Genomic DNA, 25,619 nt, shown 5'->3' on the forward strand with positions numbered 1-25,619 from the left:
CCCCCTGTGTGCCACGTTATTCCGAGACACGAAGGTTGTCATGCTTTGAGAAAGAATTCTGTTTTTCCAATTTGTATAACTTCTACAAATTTCTATTAGGATGGGCATAATAGTAGGCAAAGTTAAAGAGGAATGCCAAGCTTCGTTTCAACATAAATTGTATGACGAATCTATTTTCAATTTTTCTTTTGAATGACCAGTTGCTACATTAGTATAAAGGCATGACTTTTGCATATAAAACCGTGACAGAAACTTAGAATGTACGAGCAAATCTAGTTGGGAACATCGCTTGATAGTCGATCTCCACATAGAATGCAAGCCGTATATAAGAGGAACAAAAGCACGAGAAACGCTTTCATTGTGCCGCGGGATTAGCAGTAATTAGCGGTTTATCGATCGGTCTTGGCGGCTTTATTTGTTGAGCAGAATATACGAAGTTAGCACGCCGTCGACTGAGTTGGATGTGCGAACGTGGCACATAAGAGAGTTAAAGGAGACCTGTAGATGATTTTCAGACTTTTACATTTGAACAACCATGAATTAGTTATACTGAGTACAGAGTTTCAGAATTTATGGTGATTGGGATGAGGAATAAGAATGCTTTCAAAATTTATTAAGTTGCAAGGAACAAGGATGATGACTTGGCAGCCTCACCATAAGAATGTATGAGTTTGGGCTCAAGGAAGCAGAACAAAAGAAGAAGGCATGCATAGATTCTACACAGGTGAACTTGTTAAGCAAGTGGTATATAATTGTAATGGAATTACACTGCTACATTTCTGAAGTATGTGAGGCTCTATGTCATCTAGACTGTTCAGTGTAATTTGTTTAAGATTTTTCAGAGTATTGATTTCTTTGCTCGAGGAGCACAATAAATTCCACAAATCTACACATGGAGCTGTTGATTTATGTTCTACATAATATGAAATTATGAAAATTGTCTGGAATGCTGCTTTAACCTTTTCTGTGCCAGAAACTTTGGACAGAGTGTAGAAAGCTATAGGGTTTACTGTGCCAGTTAGCAGTCAAAGCACACACAGGGTTAAGCCAGATTTGAAATTAAAGGGGGAAGTTATTCCACATTGACACATGCATGTGGAGTCAGCGAGTGGAAAAATATTTGAAGAACACATCAGTGAAGTGTGAGGAAATTCAGACAATCTGTTCAAAAGTTTCTGCTAATTCGAAGGTTTGATTATGTGATGTCACCGTAGAAGAATTATGTAAAGATATTTAAAGAGAATTCTTTTTTTTTTTTTTTTTGTATTGAGCATAGTGAAAGAACACACCAACATACTGCCTTTCAAAAGCAGGGGGAATGATATTTACCATTAATATATATGTCAGTTACAAGTCAAGGAAATGTGTGCCTTTCATTTTTTTTTAAATGGTATTTTGTGTAATTCTCTTATATTTTCTTTGAATCATTCTCCAAATGTAACAATAAAAATTATTGTAGTCTTCTCATCCAGCACTGATGGCAAATAGATTTTACCAAAACTTTAAAAAAAATACAGTTGGTGCAAGAGTTGAGAATTTTAAAACTTTTTGTGAAAGCCATGATCCTGTGGAATGTGTTTCATCCTGCTCTTGCAGCATGCATCTTTTTAATTCTCTTTTTCCATGCACATTGTATCTCTTTTAAAAAAATCAGGTACAAAGTGTAAAAAGCTCCTCCACAAGGTGTACTGGAAGATACTGAGTGAGAAGGTGCTGAAGGATACACCTCCTGATGCAGACAGTGTGACGGATGGTGATGAACCCTATGACAAACCCCGTGACGCACCCTGTGATGAAGCCCACGACAAACCTGTGGGTACTGTGCCTCGAGTCTTGACGTTGCTGCTGCCGAGTGCATCGCTGGCGGAAACGACAGACCTGTTTAATGGTCTGGTGAAAATTCCTGACAGCTCATCATTCACTGGGTATGTTGACTCTCTCATACAATGTATGTGTCAGTTGTAGCTCCTCTCTGCCATTCATGGGATATTTATTATCAAACTGCATAGAGTAAAAGGTAAAACATAGCTTCCACATGACTGCAGAAACTGCTGCTTTTTGCTCTAAAATGGAGACATGTGGATGAGAAATGTGTGAAATGACGTTGTGATAACACTGTTTAATTGGATGACAATGGAAATATGAAATATTACCCAAAAAGGTACACCGGAAGTATTAAACTCTGAGAGCATTTCTGATCATCATTGTTACTTGATGTTTTATAATTGATTACATCAGTTACAGTATATCAGGCCATCGTTATTGTCATTGTTATTGTTATTGTTGTTGCTGTTATTATAAGTGTTATTATTATTATTATTATTATTATTATTATTATTATTATTATTATTATTATTATTATTATTATTATTATTATTATTATTATTATTATTATTATTATTATTATTATTATTATTATCATTATCATCATCATCATCATCATCATCATCATCATCAGCATCATCATCAGCATCATCATCATCATCATCATCATCATCACCACCACCATCATCATCATCATCATCATCACCATCATCATCATATTATTACTACTACTACTACTACTACTACTACTACGACCACTACTATCATTACCATTATTATTATTACTATCATCATTATTATTGACATCATTATCATTGTCATCATCATCATCATCATCATTAGGTGATACGCTTTTAGCGTATCACCTATTGTGATTGTCAAAATCTGTCTTTTTTCTTATTCTTCTTTCTTTCTGCCACATTTTGTGTCGTCAATATCTCAAGAATGACATTACGGAGTAACATGACATTTTCAGTCAACATGTCTCATGACAATATCTAGCCACAATAAGGTTTTCATGACAGTAACTCTCTATGACGTCATCTAGGCGCCATTTTGTGATTTTCGGACCATGTTACATGATCGATCATAACTTCATAACTAAAGGTCATTTCTGTATCATTTTTTGTGGACATAAAGTTCAGGTCACGCTCTATCTTTCTTTCTCTGATGCTAATTACCTAGGACGTCATCTAGGACGCGTAAGCGCGCGTCAAACTTTTAAAAGGCTCAAAACAACTTTCCAATGGGAAATCTCGAAGTTTCAGACAATTTTAAGCGTTTCAAACAATTTTGCGCGTGCGCGTCCGTCCGCGCGTTTTCGCGCGCACAGCGCGTCAGTAACATGAAAATGCACTTTTTTTGACTGATTTGGATTCCTGATACTTTGAGTAACAATATCCATTGATTTCTGATCGATTCTGACAAATAACAAAGCAATGCACTGGCGTCAAAGTTGAAATTTCGCGTGCGCATCTATGTGCAAATATAGTGAAAAAACATATCTTTATTTTCGCCATAGCTCTTTAAAACGTCAGGTGACCCTATGTTTTTATTGCATATTACAAAAGCATATAAATTGGACATAACGTTTCAAGTATCATTATTTCCATAAATACATTATAACGTCATCATATTGTCATCTGAAATCAAAAAAGTGGAATTAATTTTTTTAAGGTACTGTTTTTGACATTCATTTGCTCGTATCTCTGTTGTTTAAGCTCAATATTATCCCAAATTCAGATATGTTGTACTTTGAACATTTGCCTTTTAAGTCCATGTCATGGTTTTGATATTTGATGACGTCATCATACCTTAAATTGTGATTAAAGGTAAAGACGCAAAATCGGACAAGTTTACGTGTATTGTCTATGGGAGGTGATTTTTTTTAAAACCATGCATTGACTTAACAACGTTTAAGCACCTTTATCTCAGCTGATTTTACTTCATTTCCTCTGAAACTTTAGTATGTTGTAGCTGAAACAATAAGCTGCAGTAATCATGCATTTTATTCTTTGAAATCTTCTCATCAGATTGACAATTTTGCAGTTTAAAACTGAAAATGAAAATGGAATGTGGACAAAACGATTCCTCATGTATCTTTCACATACATAAGTTTACGTTCCCCATATTTTCTCGTCGAGACGTATGGCTGAGTGGATAAAGTCGACGTCTCAGAGACGTGAGGTTGCGGGTTCGAACCCCACAAGATCACGAAATAAAATACTTAGCTATTTTACTTTTTTTTTCTTCAATTTTGTATTACATATTCGTCCATGTAGAAATCACGTTCGTATATAAACGCACCAATACACACACACAGACACACACAAGCCATATCCCTCTTTTTTGTGTGTTGGAGACCACATTGCTTCGACTGCAGCAAAATTTTACAGGTTGACTTTGTCAAACCGATCATAGTATGTAATGACGACGACTGAGGTGTTGTACTTTGAACAATTGTCTTTCAAGACGATGTCATTGTTTTGTAATTTGATGACGTCATTACACTGAAAATTGTGATTAAAGGCAAGGTATCAAAACCAGCCGATTATAGGTTTTATGTCTGCGGGACGTATTTTTCCCAAGTTGCCAGAAATGGCATAGCGACCTCAGTCGTTACAAGGCCGATTTTCCGTCTAGCAATGCAATAGATGTTCACACGGCCACGTTAGTTGAGTGGGCATTGACTTTCCCCCTGTTATATCTATACATTGTTGTTTTTTTTTTTTGTCTTACCATTTCCGTGGATGACCCGTGGCCGAGTGGTTACAGAAACGGTTTCGCATGCACGCTCAATATAACTTCAAGGTGCCTATATCACATTCTTTTCTTGTCGATCACAGATGACCGTCATCTGATGACCACAAGCGTATCACCTAACTCGTCCTCAATGTGACAAGTTTTCATGTCTCGTTATTATTGATATTACCGGTATTCAGAAATGTGTGTTTGCCTGCCCTAGCCCACAGCTGGAGGTTCTCACGGCCGTCACCAGCCGGCTCCTTGACCTAGATCCGGACCAGAGGGATGACTTTCAGCACCGGGCCCTATTGGCCTGCCTGCAGAGTCTGGTCCCCTTGCTCAAGTCATCCACTCAGGAGGAGGAGGGCAGGCTCTCGGTCCAGATGGAGCAGGTTGGGGGATTAGTGGAGGTGAGCTTACAGTGTGATGTAACAGGCCATGGTGTGCAATACACAGTTGGTAGGGGGGGGGGGGTAATAAATCCCCTCAGTCATACAAAAATGATTACCGTGAGGACATTTCTTGAAAAAAAAAATGCTTCGTATTCAGAAAAAAAGAAGAAGAATACTATCAGATTTTGAAGGAGTGTATTTTGATAAGGATGTATCAACAGGTAGACTGGTTAAGGCAAAGTCTTAACAGTTCAGGAATACCACGATTGCCCATAATTGTTGAATTGATTGCTGTGTTTCACATCAAACTACATTCGTTTTTAATGACAAAACTGTTATAGATGTTTGGCTTCCCTTATTTATTTCAGAGAGTAGTTTGTGAAGGCCCTTGGTTTCAATGGATTAATTGGTCTCTTTGATTTCTTTTTAATTTGTTTGTTTATTTGTTTGTCTGTTTGTCTGTCAGCTCATGAAGGATTTCCGTGCCATGCCAGCTATGAGCAGCGCATGGAAGAAGTTTGTCACCTCTGGTCTCAAGGCTAGGTACCAGAATGCCGGCTTCCTCACGCTTCTCGCCAGTCTCATCGGGCTAGTCTACTCTGCCAGCCACTTGGATGCTATTCTCCTACCCCTGAGCAAGCTGTACCAGGCAGTGGCAGGGCACTCACTGTTTCTGCCCACCATGCTGCCGTCTGATCAGGAGACTAGAGACTCTCTGTCAGTAGTGAAGAGTATGTCCTGTAATTTTCTTTTTGTCTCTAGGTAACTGAAATTTAAAACAAAGACCACCTCTTGCTGTTGACATATGGAGTCTTGACACAGGAAATGAGACAGAGAGAGACAGGAAGAGAACTAAGGAGAGTTTGTCTTCCATTTATACATTACATTCTTGAAGATGTCTTTTAAAAGAAAGGATGAAAATTTGCAAGTAGTTGAATTTTTCCCAAATGAAAGTGTGAATAGGGTATTTGATGTACCAAATTGATACTTTACATTCTGATTTCATTCAAAATAGAACCTCAGGAAGATGTTTATACATTGGTGGCATTTACTTCATGAACTTGATGAGCATGCCTGTACAGTGTCGTTACGATCGTTAACGGGCCGTTAACGATCGCCCTGACACTGTACAGGCATGCTAACCTGGAAACAATAAACTGCACATTACTTGAATATGAGACCATTCTGAAGCAAATAATTTTCACACAACAATAGATATATAATGTACTCTTAAATGAATCCCACAAGGATTGGAACGTTCATCCCCAGCATTCCCACTGATTTCCACTGATCAGTTACTAGCCATCCCCTTTAATGAAGGTAAAAGCATTACTGAAATAGTACAGGTTTCAATACTGTCCATGGATGTCTATAGTAGAGGATGAAGAAGTGTGATAGTATGATTATGTCTTGACATTGATAAGTGCAGGAAGTAGATCCCACATTGACAAGCTACCCCAATGTGCCCCCTTCTACCCCCACCCCTCCCTGGTTTGCTTCAGACGCCCTTGTCAGGCTTCTGGTGACCATGTCACAGCGAGAACCATCCTGCTGCAATAGGGTCCACTTTACCGTGCTGCTGGGTGCCTACTCGGCCACACGGACAGAAATTGACAGGGGACTGCTCACCCTGATGCACATCTATGAGAAGAACAATGCAAGCATGTCTGAATACAGGTAAAGAGCAAGTAACTATTTTTTTGTTTATAAATGCAGTAAGTTCCGTTTATTCTAGAGAATGTTTAATACACCAATAGTTGTCTCTGCATAGCAAACAGGAAATCAAAGGTAAGGTTTTTCATCATTTTTCACTTAAATGCTAAATTTTTCACAGAGAATAATGTGAACCACTGATCTTTTGAAGGATAGCAAGAGATAACAGAAGACTGCAAGGAATGCCCTATTTCGTAAAGTTGCCATATTTTAGTAGTTAAGAGTAGTAATTCCCAAGTGTATATGTCTGACTTTAATTATTTTGTTTTTGTTGTTATCATTATTATTCATAGTATGAGTAGTAGTAATTTTAGCATAATGTTGATGTCATTATTATAATTATTACTAGTATTATTATTGTTCATATTATCATCATTATTATTCATAGTATTAGTAGTATGCAGTATAATGATAATTGTAGTATAATGTTATTGTTAATATACTTATAATGGTTGTGATTATTTTTATCATCATAATCATTATTACATGATTGTTATCATCATTGTTAATACTATCAGTTGCATAGTGGAAGTAGTTGTGATGGCATTGCTGTTATTGTTGCTGCTACTCCTACAATGACAATTACAATTGCTATATGTGTCATCATCATTATCATCATCACTTCAATTCTCCTGCAGGCCCTATATCTGGGGCAGTGAGGCGGTGTCCCAGTACTCAGCCAGGAAGGCCCTGGGGAGGACGCTGTGGAAGCAGCCCGGCGTCAAGGATGTCCTCAAGCTTCTCGACCCCAAGCTGCTGCTCGACTCCATGCTTCGGTTCCCACTGGACCAACCGCTGCAGGTATGGGGGGGGGGGGGGGGGCAATGGAGCTTTCACATCAGCTTCAGAGCCTGTCTTTGGATATCATTCTTACCCTTAAAGGGATGGTACATGTATAGTTTTGATTGAGGCCTGGCTTCAGGTTTCAAACCTTCCCCCCCCCCCTTTTTTTTTTTGGTGAGATAATGAGATACCTCTTATGGAATACATGTATGAAAGAGCATGTAATTCTTAGAGGAATTCAACATTTAGTTTAATGAAAATTGGTTTTGAAATGGCTGAGATATCCAAAACAAAGCGATACTAATTAAAGGTGGGACCCACCTATTATTAGGATCACTTTGTTTTACTTTGTTTTTTTTTTGGATATCTCAGCCATTTCAAAACCAATTTTCATCTAATAAACTTTGAATTCCTTTTAGAATCGTATGCTCTGTAACATGTCATGTGTGGTTTCTTAATACCTCGCAAAAAGTTAAAAGCTTAATCCTCACCTCCACCAATACCATCCCTTTAACATCTGTTTCACTCTGGCAAAAGTGCCCCCTAGACTCACCTGTTCCAAGTAATCCTAGCTATTCTAGGAGAAAAGCAAAATTAGGAAGCTCTTCAGCTTCATTTCGTCCTTTTAGAGGTCTTACACTTGTAGTTCTAAGATTGGACAGCTGTTAGATACCAGAGCTCTGTTTCACTCAGTGCATGGCAATATTGCAACTTGCAGTAATTTTATTTTCCGTAGCAACAGCTGGATATTTACAAAAAAAGGACTGGATGTTTCCTATTGATGAACCTGTAGATGTTTACCGAGGATTATGGATGACGAGGTGGCTTATTCGGTAGCTTATCCATCTTGCAATCAACTGTTTCAGGTTTGAACCCCAGTGAGTCTAACTGAGCAATGTTGTATATGTTATCATGCCGTTCCCTCTGGTAAGAGGCAAAACACTTTGTCCCTCAGATAGGAAAAAATGTGGAGGTCCCTTGTGTGATAGAGTCAAAACTACTGTATGTAAAAGGTCCAGCCTCATTCATTCATTCATTCATTCATCACAGAAAGAGCAGGGTACGAACCTGGTAAAGTGGTCTGCCACAAATATGCAGGGGAAATATTTGGACGGGAAATGCTGACCCCTCATGGGCTACCCCAGGTGACCAGCAATAGACAGCTACTGGTATCAACCAGGCACATTGAGCCAATAGAAGAAGAATTATATATAGGATTGTTGCCTTTGGAGAATAGCAGACAGGGAGATTTGGTAGAAATACAAATTAATTGTGCAAAGTGCAGTAAAAGTGCATTTCTGCCTTCTTCATCTCTTACATCCAGCCTGACCTGAAGGAGGGGGCCACCAGTGAGAGTCTGGAGGATGCTGCCCTCTACGACCCAAGCTTTCTCCTCCCGCTGTTCAGCCATCTCCTCAGTCCAGGTATGAATCTTCACAAATCTGCAATGTAGGACTAGAACCAAATCAACTGAACCTTGAACATATCCGAGCTTTTGCAATTTTTCGTAGAAGGTGTAGAAATACAGAAGTTTGGCTCACATATTTTGTGTTCAAGGATGCACATTTCCACGGAATGGCACAGAAATCTCATTTGCATCTGAATTGTAGTTGGCACTGCTAGAAGCATAGAAACCCATTGCAAGATGATATTTCCCTCTTCCTCGTCATCATCATTATCATCATCATCACAAAGATGAGAGGGGTAATTTATGATAATGGGCATGGTTGATGATGTCATCAAATTCAGGGACAGATCGAGGAATTCCGTAAAGGGGAGGTGCATTTACAAAATTAAAGAGGGCGCATGTACCCCCCCCCCCATTTTTTCTTTTTATTTCTTTTGTTTTAACAAAAAATACAGAGGGTGTGCGTGCCCAGTGCGCCTCCCTCTGGATCCGCCACTGAAATTATTACTATTTGACATTATTTTCAACATCATGATCACTATCTGCATCACTATTCAAACTAGAATTGCTCAGAATATAATCATTGATTCCAGTAAAATGACACAGACATTTTAATGTTTGCTCTATTTTGTCACAGAAAACCTTGTTCCCTGTGAGATGTTTGTGGAGTGCAACGCCCTGGGCTTCACCCTCGCATCCCTCTCCAGTTGCCATGGCGACATCAGAAGGGCTGGATACCACACCCTCTCCTCCTTCTGCCATCACCTAGAAGGGGCAAGGTTCAGGGGTCGGCGAGAGGTCAGTACAGATGCATGAAGACTTGCACAATGCCTAAATCATGATTAAGTTCTTTTTTTTCTCTCACTTATTATTTTTCTTGTCCAAAGTTCCTGCCTCTAGTATGTATCAGTAGCAAAGGAGCAGGTTGTCAAATTATAAAGAAGCAAAGGCTAAACTATCATGATTTTCCACTTAAGTTGGATCATCCTGACCAGTCTTTCAGCATTTTAACTTACGTAAAGTGTTGATGAAGTACAATTTTGTGTGTCATGACTTGCCATGTGTCTGCTCAGTAGTTATTTCATTGTCACAACCTAAACTCTAAATTATCCAAACCAACAGGACGAGTTCTAAAAATCGTGTAACAAACCTAAATGTTAGTGGAAAAATGAGCAAAGAAAGTGAGATTCCATCAGGATGAAACCTAAATGTTCATTCCAATTTTGTGACTGTCCAGATTTTTCTTTTTTCATTAGACTCTATCGATTTCTCATCTTCCCAGATTGCCTATGTCCTGGAGATCGTGAAGAATTCTGTGACCACCACAAACCAGCTCCTACCCTCCATCCTGACGCTGTTTGTCGCCAAGGCGATTCGGTTGATGCTACAGCCGGAGAGCGCCCTCTACCCAATTGTCATCTCCTACCTGATGCTGAAGCCACATCTCAACACCGTCGTCGTGCCACTTTTCCCGAGGTTATTTGTGGGGTCTGGCATGCAGGTTGGTGTTCATCAATTGATTACCTGAATTATGTTCAGAAGTTTTCAGTTGTTCAGAGCTAGAAATGTTTGATAGACAGGTACTGTACGTACTCTCACTCTCTTACAACGTACTGTTTCAAATGATTGCGTTTTCTTCTTGTCTGCCATCTGTTCTCTTAACTTATGATGGAATTGTCAAGTCTGTTGCACGTTGATTTATTAGTGGTGTTGTTGTTGTTGTTGTTGTTGTTGTTGTTGTTGTTGTTGTTGTTGTTGTTGTTGTTGTTGTTGTTGTTGTTGTTGCTGTTGCTGCTGTTGCTGTTGTTGTTGCTGTTGTTTTTGTTGTTGATGTTATCGTTGTCGTCGTCACTATCGTTTTCATTATATTGCTAATAGTTGTAGTAGTAGTTGTAGTAATAGTAGTAGCAGCAGCATCAGCACTGGTACTACTTGTATGACTGCACCAGCATTGACATCCTTAGCAGTAGAAGATTTTTTTTCTAGCAGTAGAAGTTGAAGTAGTTGCATCATTCATCACTGCTCTTTCTCCATGCCCCAAGCAGCACAAGGAGGAGAAGACATGGATGCTGCAGCTGTTGACAGATGGACTACGCAGTCCCGCCGACTTCCGGATGTGTGAGAAGGTCGGCGTCTTCCACACTCTCCTTGCCTTCTACGCATCACCGCTGTGCGAGAAAGCAATTGGAGTAAGTCATTCTCAGAGAGTGCCGTACTCTTGTTGTAACCACAAGCTTCAAGACTATGGGAAAGATGTGAGGAGTTTGACTGCAAAAGGAGTTAACTTCATTTTTCGTAATTTCATATATTTGCAATTAAAGCTGCTAAAAGACAACGCACCTGATAAGAAAATATATGATAGTTTTAATCATAGCTTCAAGAATATTCCTTTTTGTATAACAAGTGGGATATCACTGGTAAGGCTTCATTTTACTCCGTCTGATGATGGACTTACTTTACAATGTTTAAAAATGGTGTGTAACCCATTTTGCAAGCAAACTCCTCATGTACAAGTCGTGTTATTTCTATACCATTTTAGGCAGAGCAGCTACAGAGTCAGACACTCATTGAGGTACTGTAAACCTAGAAATATTTATGGCACTAAATTTATGCCAGTTGGAGCGAACGGCCTTTTGCTTGGCACAAAATTTTTGCCAATTGCCACTGGCATTCAGTGCATGGAAGTGTAGACAAGAACTCTTTGTGTGCATTTTAAATTCGTGAATCTTGGCTCCTCGCATAATTTGTGAAAATTTCATGCATGTAAAAATTTACAGTTCTACAGTAGTGATGCCTTGACCGTTAAAAGCAAAGATGGTGGAACCTTGTTATAAAGAGGTCAGATGTAACAAAACCCTCTTACACAGGGGGGTTTTGCATTTCCCAACTGTTTTTATTTCTTTGTTTTTGCACCCTAATATAGTGAGAAGCTTGATGTAACAAGGTAATTGTGATGGTTTTTGGTCCTTGTAATAACAAGCCTACCCTGTATCACTTTCATTAGTGTTTTAGCCATATTTCAGAAGCATTACAGCAATGTCTGCCAGATACGGCTACCCTCATTTTCGGCCAGTTTGACAAGTCACAAGCTCACAAGCTATCCTTGATTTTGATACCTTCCCAAACGATGAAACCTATTAGAAACAACACTTATTGTGCTTACCTCACCCTCATAAAAGGTGGAGGCAGGAGTAAGGGATCCAGATTTCTATCCACCACCAATCTTTTCGTCACCTGTTCATCATCCATTAGAAATGCAGAATTCGACCTGCACAACTTCCTTGTGGCAAACGACTTGCAACTCGTTCTGCAATTAGGACCGGACTTGGATTGGAGATTGGCTTAGGGGAGCATTATGTTAGGGTGATGTCCACAATCATGTGCTCAGATTACAGGTCAAATGCATTTACATGCTGTGATGATGAAATGTTGATCATGTGACTTGTAGGTAAACTGTTAGCATCACTCCTCAATTGCTCTTTCCACATCTACTACTGTCCCTTACCATGACAAATGTAACAAACCCTAACTAGGCCGGGCTATTTAGAAAGATGCTAGAGCATCTCCCCCTCTAGATCTCGGCCGTCGACTGCGCGATCACAACGAAAATTGGCACACACATTGCCTATGACGTAATCTAAAGTACCATGAAGTTAATTTTTCAAAAAATTATCATTTATGCTAAATTATGCTAATTTGTGAATAATAATGCATGAAATCAGACAATTTGTATAAATCACTAAATAAAGCTCAAAAAAGGCACATTTTTTGTGTAAATATTCTTTTTAGTGTCCTTAGCAAATATGAGAGAAAAAAATTGTGCCATCATAAAAAAATTTCTGAAGTATTTTATTGTTTTTTGGAATTTCTTATTTATTTTTTTTGTTTTTTCGACTTTATGTTTTTCATTGTTTTTGCGATGAAATTTGTCTGCGGTATTGTTCCAAACAAATTAATATGATTAATTGATTTTAATCAATAAAACCCCAAAATAATCATGCTTTGATGAAATTTGCCTGTTAGCACAGTGTGCATTGAAATTGTACACGAATTCACGTTTTTGTGCAATTTTTGATCTGACATGCATGTACATATTTATGCGCAACTTTGGAACCGCGCACCCGGGCATCGCAAATTTGGTGTCAAAAGATGCGGGAGACTCGAAAAAAAAAAGGCATGAAACGTCGCGGCAGTAGCTTTTCGCGATAGCGATACATCGCGCGGAACGTCGAGGGGGGGGGCCTCAGAGGCCCCCCCGGCCTAGTTAGGGTTAAAGACGTAACAGTACTGATTTTCTAGTAACCTGCATTTCCCATTCACCCCAGCTCGAAAATAGTCGGGACTAGTCTCCAACAGGTTAAACTATCTTTGTGAAAAATTCTTTGCTCTAAAACATTAAATGTTTTTTGAACGTGGCACTGTCAGCATTTTAGCAGTGGTGTTTCTTCCTCTATTTTTCAATCTTTGGAACATAGGAGCTGATCCTTGGCGTGATCCTGAAGGCATGTGACATTGCAGACGGAGCTACCTACCTCATTAACCAGAGCAGCATCCTGGTGTGGCTTCACGCCCGCCATCAAACCAGGTACGTATCAGCTCCTCAATAAGACCCCTGGTCAACCTCCAGGACAGATTGAACTATTTCATCCCAGCCAACTATTGCTACTTGATAAAAGCATTCTTATCCTTACAAGAAAGAAAAAGCTTTATTTAACCTAGCATTCCTATATTTTGTGAACACATGCCAATGGTGATGTCTGGGGGATGGGTGAAACTGAAAGTTCCTTGTTTTGCCCTATTTTCTCCCATTTATTCATATTACTACCAGGGTTGATGGGTGTAGTATTTACAGAAGTTAAGGACACCTCAAGGCTTAAGGCAGAGCAGGGCCTCTCTTCAGCTGGTTTACAGTCCTCTTCCTTGTCAGAGGAGGACCAACTGAGGCACGATAGTTCCTCATTGGAGGATATCCTGCCTCAATTAGGGGAATGTGAAATCTGAAACTTCTATAATTGATGGTTCAGTTATCCTTTAATTGTCAAAGAGAAAAAAAATAGTATGGTTTTTGTAATTAAGCACAAAAAGAGATTAATGTGAATTAAAAAGAAAAGATAGAGTTGAACTGAAAAACATAATTACAGTGGAAACTCGATATAACGAGATGGTCGGGACCGAGTCGTTTTCCTCGTTATAGCCGATATCTCGTTATATCAGTAGGCATAAAAGAAAGCATAAGATAAAGACATTAATTTGCACACGTGGGACTACCCATCATCTTTATCTACTGTTAACTTGGTAATGTGTGTGAGGTAATTACTCACCTTTATGGGTAAGAAGATGTTTTTTCGCCAATGAAATCCGATATCAAGAATGTTTTTCTTATTAATTGTAGATGTTTGAATTTGTAAATCTATATAGCTTGCGATTGTGTGAAGATCGTCTGTGGATTGGTACGTGGTTATGGTATGGGTGTGTGTTGTGTGTGGAAAGCTTGAATATGGTCTGCACAATGCTGTGTGTGTGTGTGACACATTCTGTATGTACATTATGACTGCGTGTGTGTGTGAAGATGGGGAATTCCCTACGTAGAAAGCCAATCACAGCATCAGATTGCCTCACACTTGCTAAATGTCATAATGATGTCATGTATACGGCCGCCCCACCACATTTTCTGCATGTATCAGTGCGCGCACACGCACACACATACACGTACAACATGCGGTGCTAGCTGTAGAGTGAACTGAAGAAAATATGTGTGTACAAGACAGTTTTTGGCGCATCGAGCTTTACAATCTCGGAAAGTGATAGCACAGGCGAAGTAAAGTTTTACCCGAAGACATTTTGCTTTACCTCGCTATATCAGGGTTGATTGGCTATGTTTTTCTTTGTTTGGAAATCACAAAATTTATCTCGTTATAGCAGTTATTTCGTTATAGCCGATCTCGCTATAAGAGTAGCATTTTACATAGACTTGTGTGGAAGGAAATTTGGGACCGGGAAAATTTCCTCGTAATAACCGATATCTCGTTATAGCAGTGTTCGTTATACCGAGTTTCCCCTGTAGTATGCTTTCCTCCTTCATTCGATTCAAAATATGAAATGAAAAGGAAAACATACTTTTGAAATATGTGATTACAATTTTGCTAATTGAATTCACAATCCCCCATTTTCTATCCAAGCTACAATGTTGTCCCCTGGCCACTATTTGTTTTTAACTGTGTATCACTGTGTAAACAGATTTATGTGTGTAACAACCAGAAAGAAAGGAAGAACGGAAGGAACAAACACACACACATCACACACAGACACACAAAATTGCTGCAAAGCTTGAAGTAGCCTCTCTGTATTCTTCATTGAATCACTTCATTTGAGTTCCTTATATTTTGCAGGTAACAGGTACCTTGACTGAGGAAAGTGTGTACATGTGATTAGCCATTTCTTGAGAAAAACATTCGTTTCTTCTCATAAATATTGTTTACTGCTATTTGTCTGCTTTTGCAGTGGCTGGGAGAGCATGGACAAGATTATTGGTGCGATGGAGAAATCCCTAACCAATCAGGAGGCAGGAAAGAAGCTGAAGGCTGAGGGTGTGAGGGCGCTACAATCCTTGCGATCTTTTCAGCTGGCATTACAAAGCTAAATTCTAGGACTCGGACACAGGGTGTCATAGTGATATCAAAGAACTATAGCACATTGTAATGAAACACACTTTTACGTAGTGATTTCCCCTGTGTTTCCATGTTTACATGTTGTCTATCTTATTTTTTCCCCTATGTTAATTTATTGATGTATGATTATTGTGATGGAATTTGTCCACATGCAATGAAAGATCTGGGATCCCCTTTTTCTTTTCTATATCTGTTTTTGTCTATCATTCAGAATTAAATGACAGCTGTAGATGAAAACATGTTGTTGTTAATATGTACAAAAATATTGTGTCTTCCTCACAGATAAAGGGCTGTTTAATTAAGGCTTTATATACCAAAGTGCATGTAGGTAGCGTCCTACTCACAAAACCTCAAAATATGGATTTGTCTGGTTACAGTACTGTATTGTGATGTCAGGATTTTTTCATTTCCCCTGTGCAGAGACCATAGATTTGACATCTTTTATTTCTCCTTTTATTCAAAAGGAAATACTGTTAAAGTGGATATTTTCATGCGTGTAATTTCTGTGCTCGGCCGGGTAAGATGAGTGTTACATGTTTTTAATTCAATGGAACTGAGACATCAACTACTGGGAAAAATGACGTGCAAAAATATTCATAAGCTTTTATTTTTGTGCTAGTTTCTAGCTACGCGAAATGAGCAAAAATTTCCACTTTGTACTAATATATTTGTAATTTGGCATGTTGCTAGAGTTAAAAATTTTTGTATGTAAAAAAAATAAAGTTCTGTCATCATGTTACAAATGCATTATGAACAAGGCTTACTCGACAATTTTTGTTTAGTAGAACAAAGAACAAAATGTTATATGGCAGAAGCCTTCATTGTACTCTTTCATTTAATATTTTCATCTCAAGCAGGTCACAAGTCTTCTTTTGCACATTTGCATTCAATGATGATAAATGACTATTTCTCCATTTTTTTTTTCACCCTACCTGATGTTTCTTTGATTCAGAAGACATTAGATATCGTTACACTAAGAATGGACTATTTTATGTATATCATACCTTTGACATTCAAATTTGTGCTGCAATATGAAAGCTGTGTACAAAAACTATAATAAATGTACTACTGAAGTACAGATGGATCTGTGTCTGTAATTTAGTACTGTCTGCACATGTCATCTTTTAGATTGACCATAAAAACATCAATCTGTTCTGTTGGTTGGTTTTGCTGCTGTGTTTGTATTTCTTAGTGAGGCATTGTATACTCATGTTTTTGTAGTTTGTAATAGTTAAAGGGATGGTATAGTTTTGGTTGAGACGGGGCTTCGGGTTTTCAGCTTTTTTTGTGCAAGATAATGAGAAACCTCTTATGAAATATGAAAGAGCATATAATTCTGAGAGGAATTCAAAGTTTATTTGATGAAAAGTAATTTTGAAATGGCTGATATACACAATCTAAAACAATGCGATCTTAATAAAAAAGGGACCCACATTTTATTAGGATCGCTTTGCTTTACTTTGTTTTTGGATATCTCACCCATTTGAGGACCACTTTTCATCAAATAAACTTTGAATTCTTCTTAGAATTGTACGCTTTTAAAAATTTTTTTTTAGTGGTTTGTTAGTACATATATCTCGCAAAAAGTTAAAAGCTGTATCTTCATCTCAACCAATACAGTGTACTATACAGTACAGTGCACTCCCGTTATAACGAAATGCTCGGGACCGGCAGTTTTCTTTCGTTATAACGAAATTTCGTTATAACCGAACAAATACAATATATAACGAAAACAAGGAAACCACGTACGTATATCATATTCTGTTTGCTGAATACTCATCATACACTCGAAAGCTATGTGAAATGTGATGGGATAACTGTATTACAATAATAAACGCAAGTTCCCCTCAGAAACTGTGCGTGACACAAGGAGCAAACACACACAGTGATGTGAAGCGTTCACCAATGCAGAGACGCTATAAATGCTTGTTTCGCTCCGTATTTTCGAAAGCAATTCGCATTTCGTTATAACGGAGCACATTTCTTTTGTTTTTCTTTGTCTGTTGCGCTCGGAAAAGACTTCGTTATAACGGAAATTTCGCTATAACCGTGTTCGTTATAAGCGAATTTTGTGCCATAGACTTTAATGGTGATAATTTTGAGACCAGAAGATTTACTTCGTTATAACGAAATTTCGTTATAACCGTGTTCGTTGTAACGGGAGTGCACTGTACCATCCCTTTAACATGTGGGATACAAATATTTCCCAGAAATTCATATATGGCATCACTCTATGTCACAGCTAGAAAATCATCAAGACCAATACCACAACATCTCACTGAACTCGATATCATTTTCAGTGCATTGTTTGTTAGTTTTACTTGCTGTAAGGATATGAATTTACAGGTAAATTTACATTGTACATACATGTATTTACATTCTTTAGCACTGCTTCTTCATTACAATGTATTCAAAATAATCTGACAAAAAGAGAATATGCGAGGTATCAGAAGTCTTGTCAGGTCACAGAACTGTGTGAGATCAATTTCTAAAAAGAACATCTCGTTTATAGTCACCCTTCGAAGCACTTGAGCCATTCACTGCAAAGTAAAAATTTGACAAGCACCTGTGCATACAATGTGTAATTGGGTGGATGTTGGACTTGCACGAAGTTTACTCATGACATCCAAGTTTTACTGCACAGGAACTCCGAAGAAGCACTTTTCTTCCTTACCACCTCAGTACAGGTGAACCCCATTGTAACGAACATGGATACAAAAAGATGTCAACACGATACAGATTTTACCCAAAAATTGTCATCAATTGAATTCCCTTCTTTAATTTGTCCGTTTAAGCAAGGTTTCATTATTAGGACAAGAAAATCCTTGCAGTCCCGACTATCTCCTCGTATTAGTGTTTGCTTGTACTCATACAATGTACAATGTACAAGTAGCAGGAAGTTTCAGCTTTTATGTTCTGACAGTTGTAGACAATTTGTGGCACATTGTGCCAATCTGGAAAGGATCTTCATTTTTTTTTTTCTTCACGGGGTAAGTTCTCAAACCAAATTAAAGGATGATTAAATGCTCACTTTTACAGAATGCTTCCACAAGGGAATACTGGCCAACAGTTCTTTTAACCCCTGTAGCACTTTAGTCATTGATAAGCATTCATGCTAGAGGGCTTCCTTCACTGATTGGCAAAGATGTCTAGAAATCAATTGTCAATGAACAGAGATTACTTAATCCTCCTAATCTCCATTGTGTCACAATGGCCTTGTTGAAGCTGAGGCACATTGCTACACCTGAGTGAACTTGCTAATCTCCAACTCGGTCAAGTTTGCAGGAGTGACAAAATGCTGATGAAAAAAGCTTGGCAAGCTCAGCTACATGACTGGGTACATTCCACACATGACATACTTAATTAAAGGGGCATTCCAGACGATTTTCATAATTTCACATCACATAAATCAACAACTCTATGTATAGATTTTTGTAATTTATTGTGGTCCTCGAGCAGAGACACCAATGCTTGAAGAACAACGATGATGACATAGGAGACTCGCATATTTCAGAAATGTAGCCGTGTAATTCCTTTACAATACCACTTGCTTAACAAGTTCACCTGTGTATAATTTATGCATGCCTACTCCTTTTGTTCTGCTTCCTTGAGCCCCATCTCATGCATTCTCATGGTGAGGCTAGCTGCCATGTCATCATCCTTGTTCATTGCAATTTGTTATAAATTTTGAAAACGTTCTTATTCTTCATCAAAATCACTATAAATTCTGAAACTCTGTACTCAGTGTAACTAATTTATGCTTGTTCAAACGTAAAAGTCTGAAAATCATTCGGAGGTCTCCTTTAAAACTGCCCCAATCAGTAAATCTCATATCGCAAGAAGCAGTCTGCAAAGAACACCGGCATTGTCTACAGATCATGAGATCTTGAGGGCCTGCTCAGATGGGGCTAATGCTATAAAGGGCACCTTCAACAAATTATGACTGCATTCCTGTATCCTACGTAACTGACAGCCATATATGGTGTAAAGCCACCATCATATAAGCTACATGGTAACCTGGTACATCTTATCTTTGGACTTGATCCACTAATTTTCCCTTGAAAAAAGAGTCAGTTGCATTGAGAAAGTAAACATCAATCCATGGACAAAAGTGACAGTGATCTTTCCTCTGCATTTGCAACTCAAACACATACAGAATGAATTCAGCCAGTGTACAGAGGTAAATACTTGTCAAATTGTAAGACTACAAGGCTGTCAATGTGTAAGACACATAATCTGAATGTCTGTTCTAACCAGCATCAGATAAATTATGATAATGAGGTCTTGCAACATGAGAAGCTACTAAAGTCACACCACAACCATCATTCTGAATGGTTATCTGAAACATAACATTGGTCCACTGATAATACCAAGTCACATAAATACTTTGGAGGTACAGTTGTTTGTATGTTAAGGACAAGTTAACCCTCATTCTTACATGTGGATTAACTGAATGCAGCAACATTAGTTGTGAAAGTTTGAGGAAAAATGGATTTAATCCGTTCAAAAGCTATGAATTTTTACTTTACTGATGTCACTGTAGATGAGAATACTCCTACAGTTTATGACGTCACATACAAAGAGCAAGATAAGGAAAATATTACGAGAATTTCACAAAATTTCACTTTTTTTTTAAAAAATTCCTCAACTTGTCACTGACGTATGTTAAGAATAATATCATTCCCCCTGCCTTCTGAAAGAAGCAAGTCAAGCATTCTTTTATTATGCGAGAAAAATGAGAATATGTCAAATTTTCTTGATATTTTCTTTATATCGTTCTACACATGTGACATCACAAGCTGTAATAGTCTTCTCATCCAGCAACGGCAGCACTGAAACTTCAAAAATTCAAAACTTTTGAACGAATTGTCAGATTTTCCTCAAACTTTCACTGATTGCTGCATTAGCTCAATTCACATACATACGAAGGTTAACTTGTCCCTTACAGTAGGCTCACTTGTACCAGAATGATAGTTTGAGTCTACAATACTAGCACAAATGTGAGACTATCCTGTCTTTGGACTCTATGGCCATATGGATAGCTTAAGCTTGATTGTTCTTGTTCAGATCGACCATTGATGGGATGGCTTTCAGAAGATGAGTTCTATAACCAGGCATTCAGAGGCGGCATTCATCATAATGTTCCCTCGTCTTCTAGTTCTGCCGTATTCACCTTTTCATGGAGCACCACATATTCCCTCGAACTGAACCCAAACTTTAACACATCCTTTTCCTGGAGTTCATAGAATCTCTTGGGCTCTATCTGCTTGTTGTTGAGAAAGGTGCCATTGGCCGACTCGAGGTCGATGATGTAGGGTCTGACCCTCTTCCCCCGAGTGCCATCGTCCCTGTCGTACTCCACCAACCTGTACTGGATGACCGCGTGCTGCTTCGAGCAAGAGGGATGATCAATGGGTATGTCGGCAATCAGACGTTCCCTGCCCAGGAGGAACGCACTCTGTCGGTGGATGTACAGCGTTGGGAGCTCTTGCTCACCCTTGAACACGTAGAGACGCCAGCGGAGCTTGGGCTTGCGCGCTTCCGGTGGTTCGTTGTACTTGATGACGATGCCGCGGAATGTGTTCGTGTCCTCGGTGAGCGCCCCCGAGAGACCAAAGTTTGGTCCTTCCTTCTTGGCCTGTGCATCCTCACTGTCTGCTGCTCCCCCGGCGGGGGCATTCACCGCCGCCGCTGCCGCCGCCGCCGCAGATTGGAATGGATTACCATCGCCCCTCTGCTGCCGATGTTCCCTCCTCCTCTCATCATTGCGATTTCTCTCTCGCTCCTGTTTGATCTGCACCTCCTGCTCTGGCCTCCTGTCTCTTCGATCTCGGTGCCTGTCTCTCTCCGGCCTGCCGTGGTCCTGCCTTGGCTGATTATCTTGCTCTTCTGCCCACCTGCTGGGATTCTCGTACTTCCGGTAACCTTTATCAGCGGGTTCAGTTTTTATTTTCCTCTGGACCACCTCTTCTGTTGCGCCCCTCTTGTGATAATTTTCCTGAAGTGACAAAAACATGACATTGAATAGATTCTAGATAGATTTTGAATGAGTGGCAGTTGCTGTATCAAATAGTAAATGGTTTCTAGGCCAACATACAAACTGGAACTCTCCCCCCCCCCCCCAACTAATCTACAAGGACATGGAACAGCCTTCCTTGCTAAAAGTATAAACTCAAAATTTATTCAGTCAAATTCAAGATGGCCGTTTTAAATTACTTGTCTCTCAAGTTATCTTTTCTCAAGTTATCTCTACTGAGTACACCAACTGCTTTCATGGGTACAATTAATTTTTTTTAATTGGAGTTGTCAATTACTTAAAGGGTCGGTTAAAGGGTCGGTTAGATCGTAACATTATGGTTAGTAACATTAAATTTGTCCAAAGAAAGTACACATGCACATCATCGTTTCACTCTTTTATAGATAACCGTTAACTGTAGCCAGACGCTGTGCGAGAGTGTACAGCAACAGGGCTGTGTGGTGTGTAGTTATTGTAGATAATGATAAAATATCACATTACATCCAGAATATCAAAATGTATTCATCCTTTTTTACTCTGTAGCAAACTTTGGAGGAAAAGACATCAAAGGAATCTACAAGTACTGCAGGGATGCCAAGTTCAAAAAAATTTTATGAGTGAGATTTTCATGACTCGGCATCTCGGCATGCAAATGTGCGCGCGAGCGAGGGTGTGGGAGGGGTTGTCCCCCCCCCCCCCCCCCCCCCCCCCCCCCCCCCCCGTGGCCTCCCACAGTAGGGGGCTTTTTCAATTTTAAGCTCTTAAAATGGTGCGATCAGGTGCATACTTAAGTTACTATTTTTTACTTATTTTGAAAGACAAAAGGGAAATATACCTTCAATTGCAACTGTCACTATAATATAAGCTTTTGAGCTATGCTCATTTTGACATATATTATTATAAAGGCCCAAGTTGCAAACTTCGCCCGATGCATGAGAAAAATGGGTGTCATGCGTGAGATTGTGAGATGGCCCCTAAAATGCTTGAGTCTCACGCAGAATGCGTGAGACTTGGTAGCTCTGTCTTCTGTAATTTGCATTTAAGTGAAATTTATCGTTTCCAGTCCCACATGTAACAATTTTAAATGATGGCTTAATAAGATCTAGCAAAATCAACAAAAATGAAAACTAATTTTTACTGAAATTGGAAGACCTTTGATTCCGAAACACCCATGGCATTAGTTGATACCTAGTGTCTAACATAAAGAGGCACATTTCTTTCATTGTTATTGGTGTCATGTCCACTAACTGCGGAACTGCCCATCCACAATAATCAAATGCGTACATGTTAAGTACCTGAGACTGGCTGAGTACTGTGAGGTGAGTGAGTAGGCTGTATACTATGGCGACTAACGTTAGACAACTTAGTTAATGATTATGATCGTGGCAAAAATCACAACGAATCTAAACTTACATGCTTCTCTGATCGATAGGATCTTTCTTTCTTGTGAGGACTCCGACTTCGTGACCGTGACCTATGTGATCGCTTTAGGCGGTCACTTTTCGACGACATCTTCACGATAAAATGAGAAAAACGGACGAATGGTTCCTCCACACGCCGGTTACAACCAAGACTTATGTAGAATACTGCTCAGAGCTAGCTAGCCAACGATTGTTTGAAACCCTCTACACGTTAAAATAGCATAGCTGCTATAGCATGCACGATCACGATGTGCGCACACTGTGACTGCAGCAGCCTAGCTAGCAGCTGCATGATATGCATGCATGCATGCTGAAAACGACGATGACCGACTTCTCAGTCAAGCAGCTGTGCTGTGCAAGTGCCAACAGAGGGCGCGCCTTCTATTCTTTAGAAGGCTCTGAACGCTTTCACTCCTTGTTGAACGACAGTAAACAAACACAAATCAATACGTGTTACAGTATCCTTCTTATTTTATTTTTTTTCGGGGGGGGGGGTGGGGGGAGGGGGAGGAAAGTGATTCCCTCGTCTTGAAACTAACTTATGTCAAGGATAATGTTCCTCCTCCTACCTTCTGAAAAAGTCACGTACCAAGTGCTCTTAGTTTGATTTGATAGAAAAGTAAAAATCTCCATTGATTCCGCATTCTATAGTCCACTTTGTTCACCGACTTCGTTCTTCTCTTTGGTTTCATGAATCTTCACTTCTCTCTCTTATCTCTCATGATGACTTTCCAACCTTCAACTCCTTCATCTTCCTCTTCCCTTCTATTTCATCTTTCTCCTCCTAAAGATGTCTGAACATTCGATTCTTCCTTACCACTCTCTCTGTTCCCTTCTCTGCCGTCTTCACGGGTGCAACTTCAACTTCCAGCCCATTACAGACTGTCCCCCACTCTTCACTTTTGCCCTCCTTACAACCCTCATAATTATGTCGCTTCCCTCTCCAATTCTCCTCTTTCTAGGCTCTTCTTCTGCCAAGCAACGATCCAGTTAAGGACTTCATACACATGGTGTAACCGCAAACCTTTCTACCTCAAAGTAAAAATATGTTAAATTTTCTTTATAAGTAGGCATATTATTTTCTTTGGTATATCGTTGTGCCCTTGTGATATCGGGGTGTAATGTCTCCATAGAGCTACTAACTACTCAGTATAACCGTACACGTAAAGGCAATATATGAAATAGAAAAAAATGCCAAAATCTTTGCAATATCAAGCCGAAGACTTACCGCGAGATCGACGAGTTCTAAACTCTAGTTCATTAAATGCGGAGCTTCAATATTCTACGTCAAACTTACCGTTCACTGTCTTTTGTAATCTGTGCCAACCTCGATTTTCTTGGTTTTATGAGATATCTTTAAGAATTTTTTTTTTTTGGCAAAAAAATAGATGAGCTACTTACAGGGGATATATGACCCCCCCCCCCAAAAAAAAAAAGAAGTTTTGTTTCGTTTAGTGTATCACGTCATTTAAATTTGATAATTAAGTTAATAACAAAATAACATTGAAACATTTTTTCTTTATTTAACAGAGCGAATTAACACTGTAATAATGTCCAATGCAAAATTCACAATCTTACAGAATATACAATTACCTAAATTTTGATTTACCCAAGCCTTTTTATGAAGTCACTTGGCAAACGCAACTGCTTCAAATTAATATTATGAAGAATTAAACTGCAAATATATATCAGGGCCGGCGGAGCGTTTTCAAAAGTGTGTGTGTGTGTGGGGGGGGGGGGGGGGGGGCACTTCCGGGGTTTGATGAGCTAACAAGCGAAAAAAAAAAAAAAGTCCTCAGCTCACTCTCCTCTTCCACTTCCGGTTTTTTCAGCTGACAAGCAAAAAAAAAAAACACCCAAAAAAAAAAAAAAAAACAGGGTCTTCAGCGGAAAAACATAATCTTACCGACCTTACCGCGATCACACTTCAAGATCTCTATCTACTTCTTGTTTAGTGCCACTTACTCTCTAAAAAAAAAAATCGAGTGAAAAGTGAATACAAAAAAGAGTGAATTTAGAGTAAAATTGGAGTGAATCTTGAGTGAAAATGTTCATTTTCACTCATTTTGGAGTGACCTCAGGGATCACTCGAAGATTTTTGAGTGATCCCTGAGGTCACTCTAAAACGAGTGAAAATGAACATTTTCACTCAAAATTCACTCTCAATTCACTCTTTTTTTTGTATTCACTCCTTTAAGAGTGAATATTTTCACTCAATTTTTTTAGAGAGTATACGCACTTCCGGGTTAAAAAAACGTGGGGGGGGGGTGCGGGGGGCAAAGTGATGGCACCTTATGTATCTTATGTATTCCTCTGTTTGGTGCACAAAAAGTGTGGGGGCCCGAGCCCCCACGACCCCCATGAGAATGAAATTTTTCTGAATCTGCGAGAAACGAAGAAAAATGGACTCATGATTGAAACATAAATATGTGATGATTTTAATAATATCTATAGATTCATAGTATAAATTATATCATGTATATAACATGAATGTTCTTATAACGTAACGACTGCAGTATTATCATGAGATATTCTTTACCATGTTTTAGCATTTAGACTCTTCGTATATCTATAATAGTTCTACCTTATCATAGATGTGAGTGCGTGTGTGTGTTTTTGTGTGTGTGTGTCTGTCTGTGTGCATGGGAA

General features: G+C 39.0%; 2 protein-coding genes across 2 annotated transcripts in view; one reads left to right on the top strand and one right to left on the bottom strand.

Moving 5' to 3' along the window:
- Nucleotides 1-15,505, top strand: part of LOC139726883 (nucleolar pre-ribosomal-associated protein 1-like) — a 37,183-nt gene extending 21,678 nt beyond the window's left edge. Inside the window, exons 19-29 of the mRNA XM_071637877.1 lie at nucleotides 1,655-1,925; nucleotides 4,790-4,979; nucleotides 5,428-5,692; nucleotides 6,464-6,638; nucleotides 7,313-7,475; nucleotides 8,782-8,881; nucleotides 9,503-9,663; nucleotides 10,148-10,366; nucleotides 10,911-11,054; nucleotides 13,341-13,450; nucleotides 15,367-15,505. Coding sequence (XP_071493978.1) covers nucleotides 1,655-1,925; nucleotides 4,790-4,979; nucleotides 5,428-5,692; nucleotides 6,464-6,638; nucleotides 7,313-7,475; nucleotides 8,782-8,881; nucleotides 9,503-9,663; nucleotides 10,148-10,366; nucleotides 10,911-11,054; nucleotides 13,341-13,450; nucleotides 15,367-15,505 — 1,937 coding nt within the window. The remainder of the gene's footprint in view (nucleotides 1-1,654; nucleotides 1,926-4,789; nucleotides 4,980-5,427; nucleotides 5,693-6,463; nucleotides 6,639-7,312; nucleotides 7,476-8,781; nucleotides 8,882-9,502; nucleotides 9,664-10,147; nucleotides 10,367-10,910; nucleotides 11,055-13,340; nucleotides 13,451-15,366) is intronic.
- Nucleotides 15,506-20,667: 5,162 nt separating this feature from the next.
- LOC139726896 (smad nuclear-interacting protein 1-like) lies at nucleotides 20,668-23,111 on the bottom strand. The gene is made up of 2 exons (XM_071637888.1): nucleotides 22,963-23,111; nucleotides 20,668-21,531 (listed from the first exon to the last, which is right to left on the bottom strand). Exons 1-2 carry the CDS (start codon nucleotides 23,059-23,061, stop codon nucleotides 20,668-20,670), a joined length of 963 nt encoding a protein of 320 aa, XP_071493989.1. The 5' UTR covers nucleotides 23,062-23,111.
- Nucleotides 23,112-25,619: the final 2,508 nt, after the last annotated feature.

The sequence above is a fragment of the Diadema antillarum genome, unplaced genomic scaffold, assembly GCF_040938485.1.
Source record: "Diadema antillarum isolate AM-2024a unplaced genomic scaffold, OU_Dant_1.0 seq00000103_RagTag, whole genome shotgun sequence".
NCBI classification, from domain to species: domain Eukaryota; kingdom Metazoa; phylum Echinodermata; class Echinoidea; order Diadematoida; family Diadematidae; genus Diadema; species Diadema antillarum.

What these genes read in the sequence shown, in the direction of transcription:
- LOC139726896 (XM_071637888.1), bottom strand. Translation starts at nt 23,061, where the DNA reads ATGTCGTCGAAAAGTGACCGCCTAAAGCGATCACATAGGTCACGGTCA. An exon ending in CCTATCGATCAGAGAAGCAT is followed by an intron (nt 21,532 to 22,962) that starts GTAAGTTTAGAT and finishes TTGTCACTTCAG; the next exon opens with GAAAATTATCACAAGAGGGG.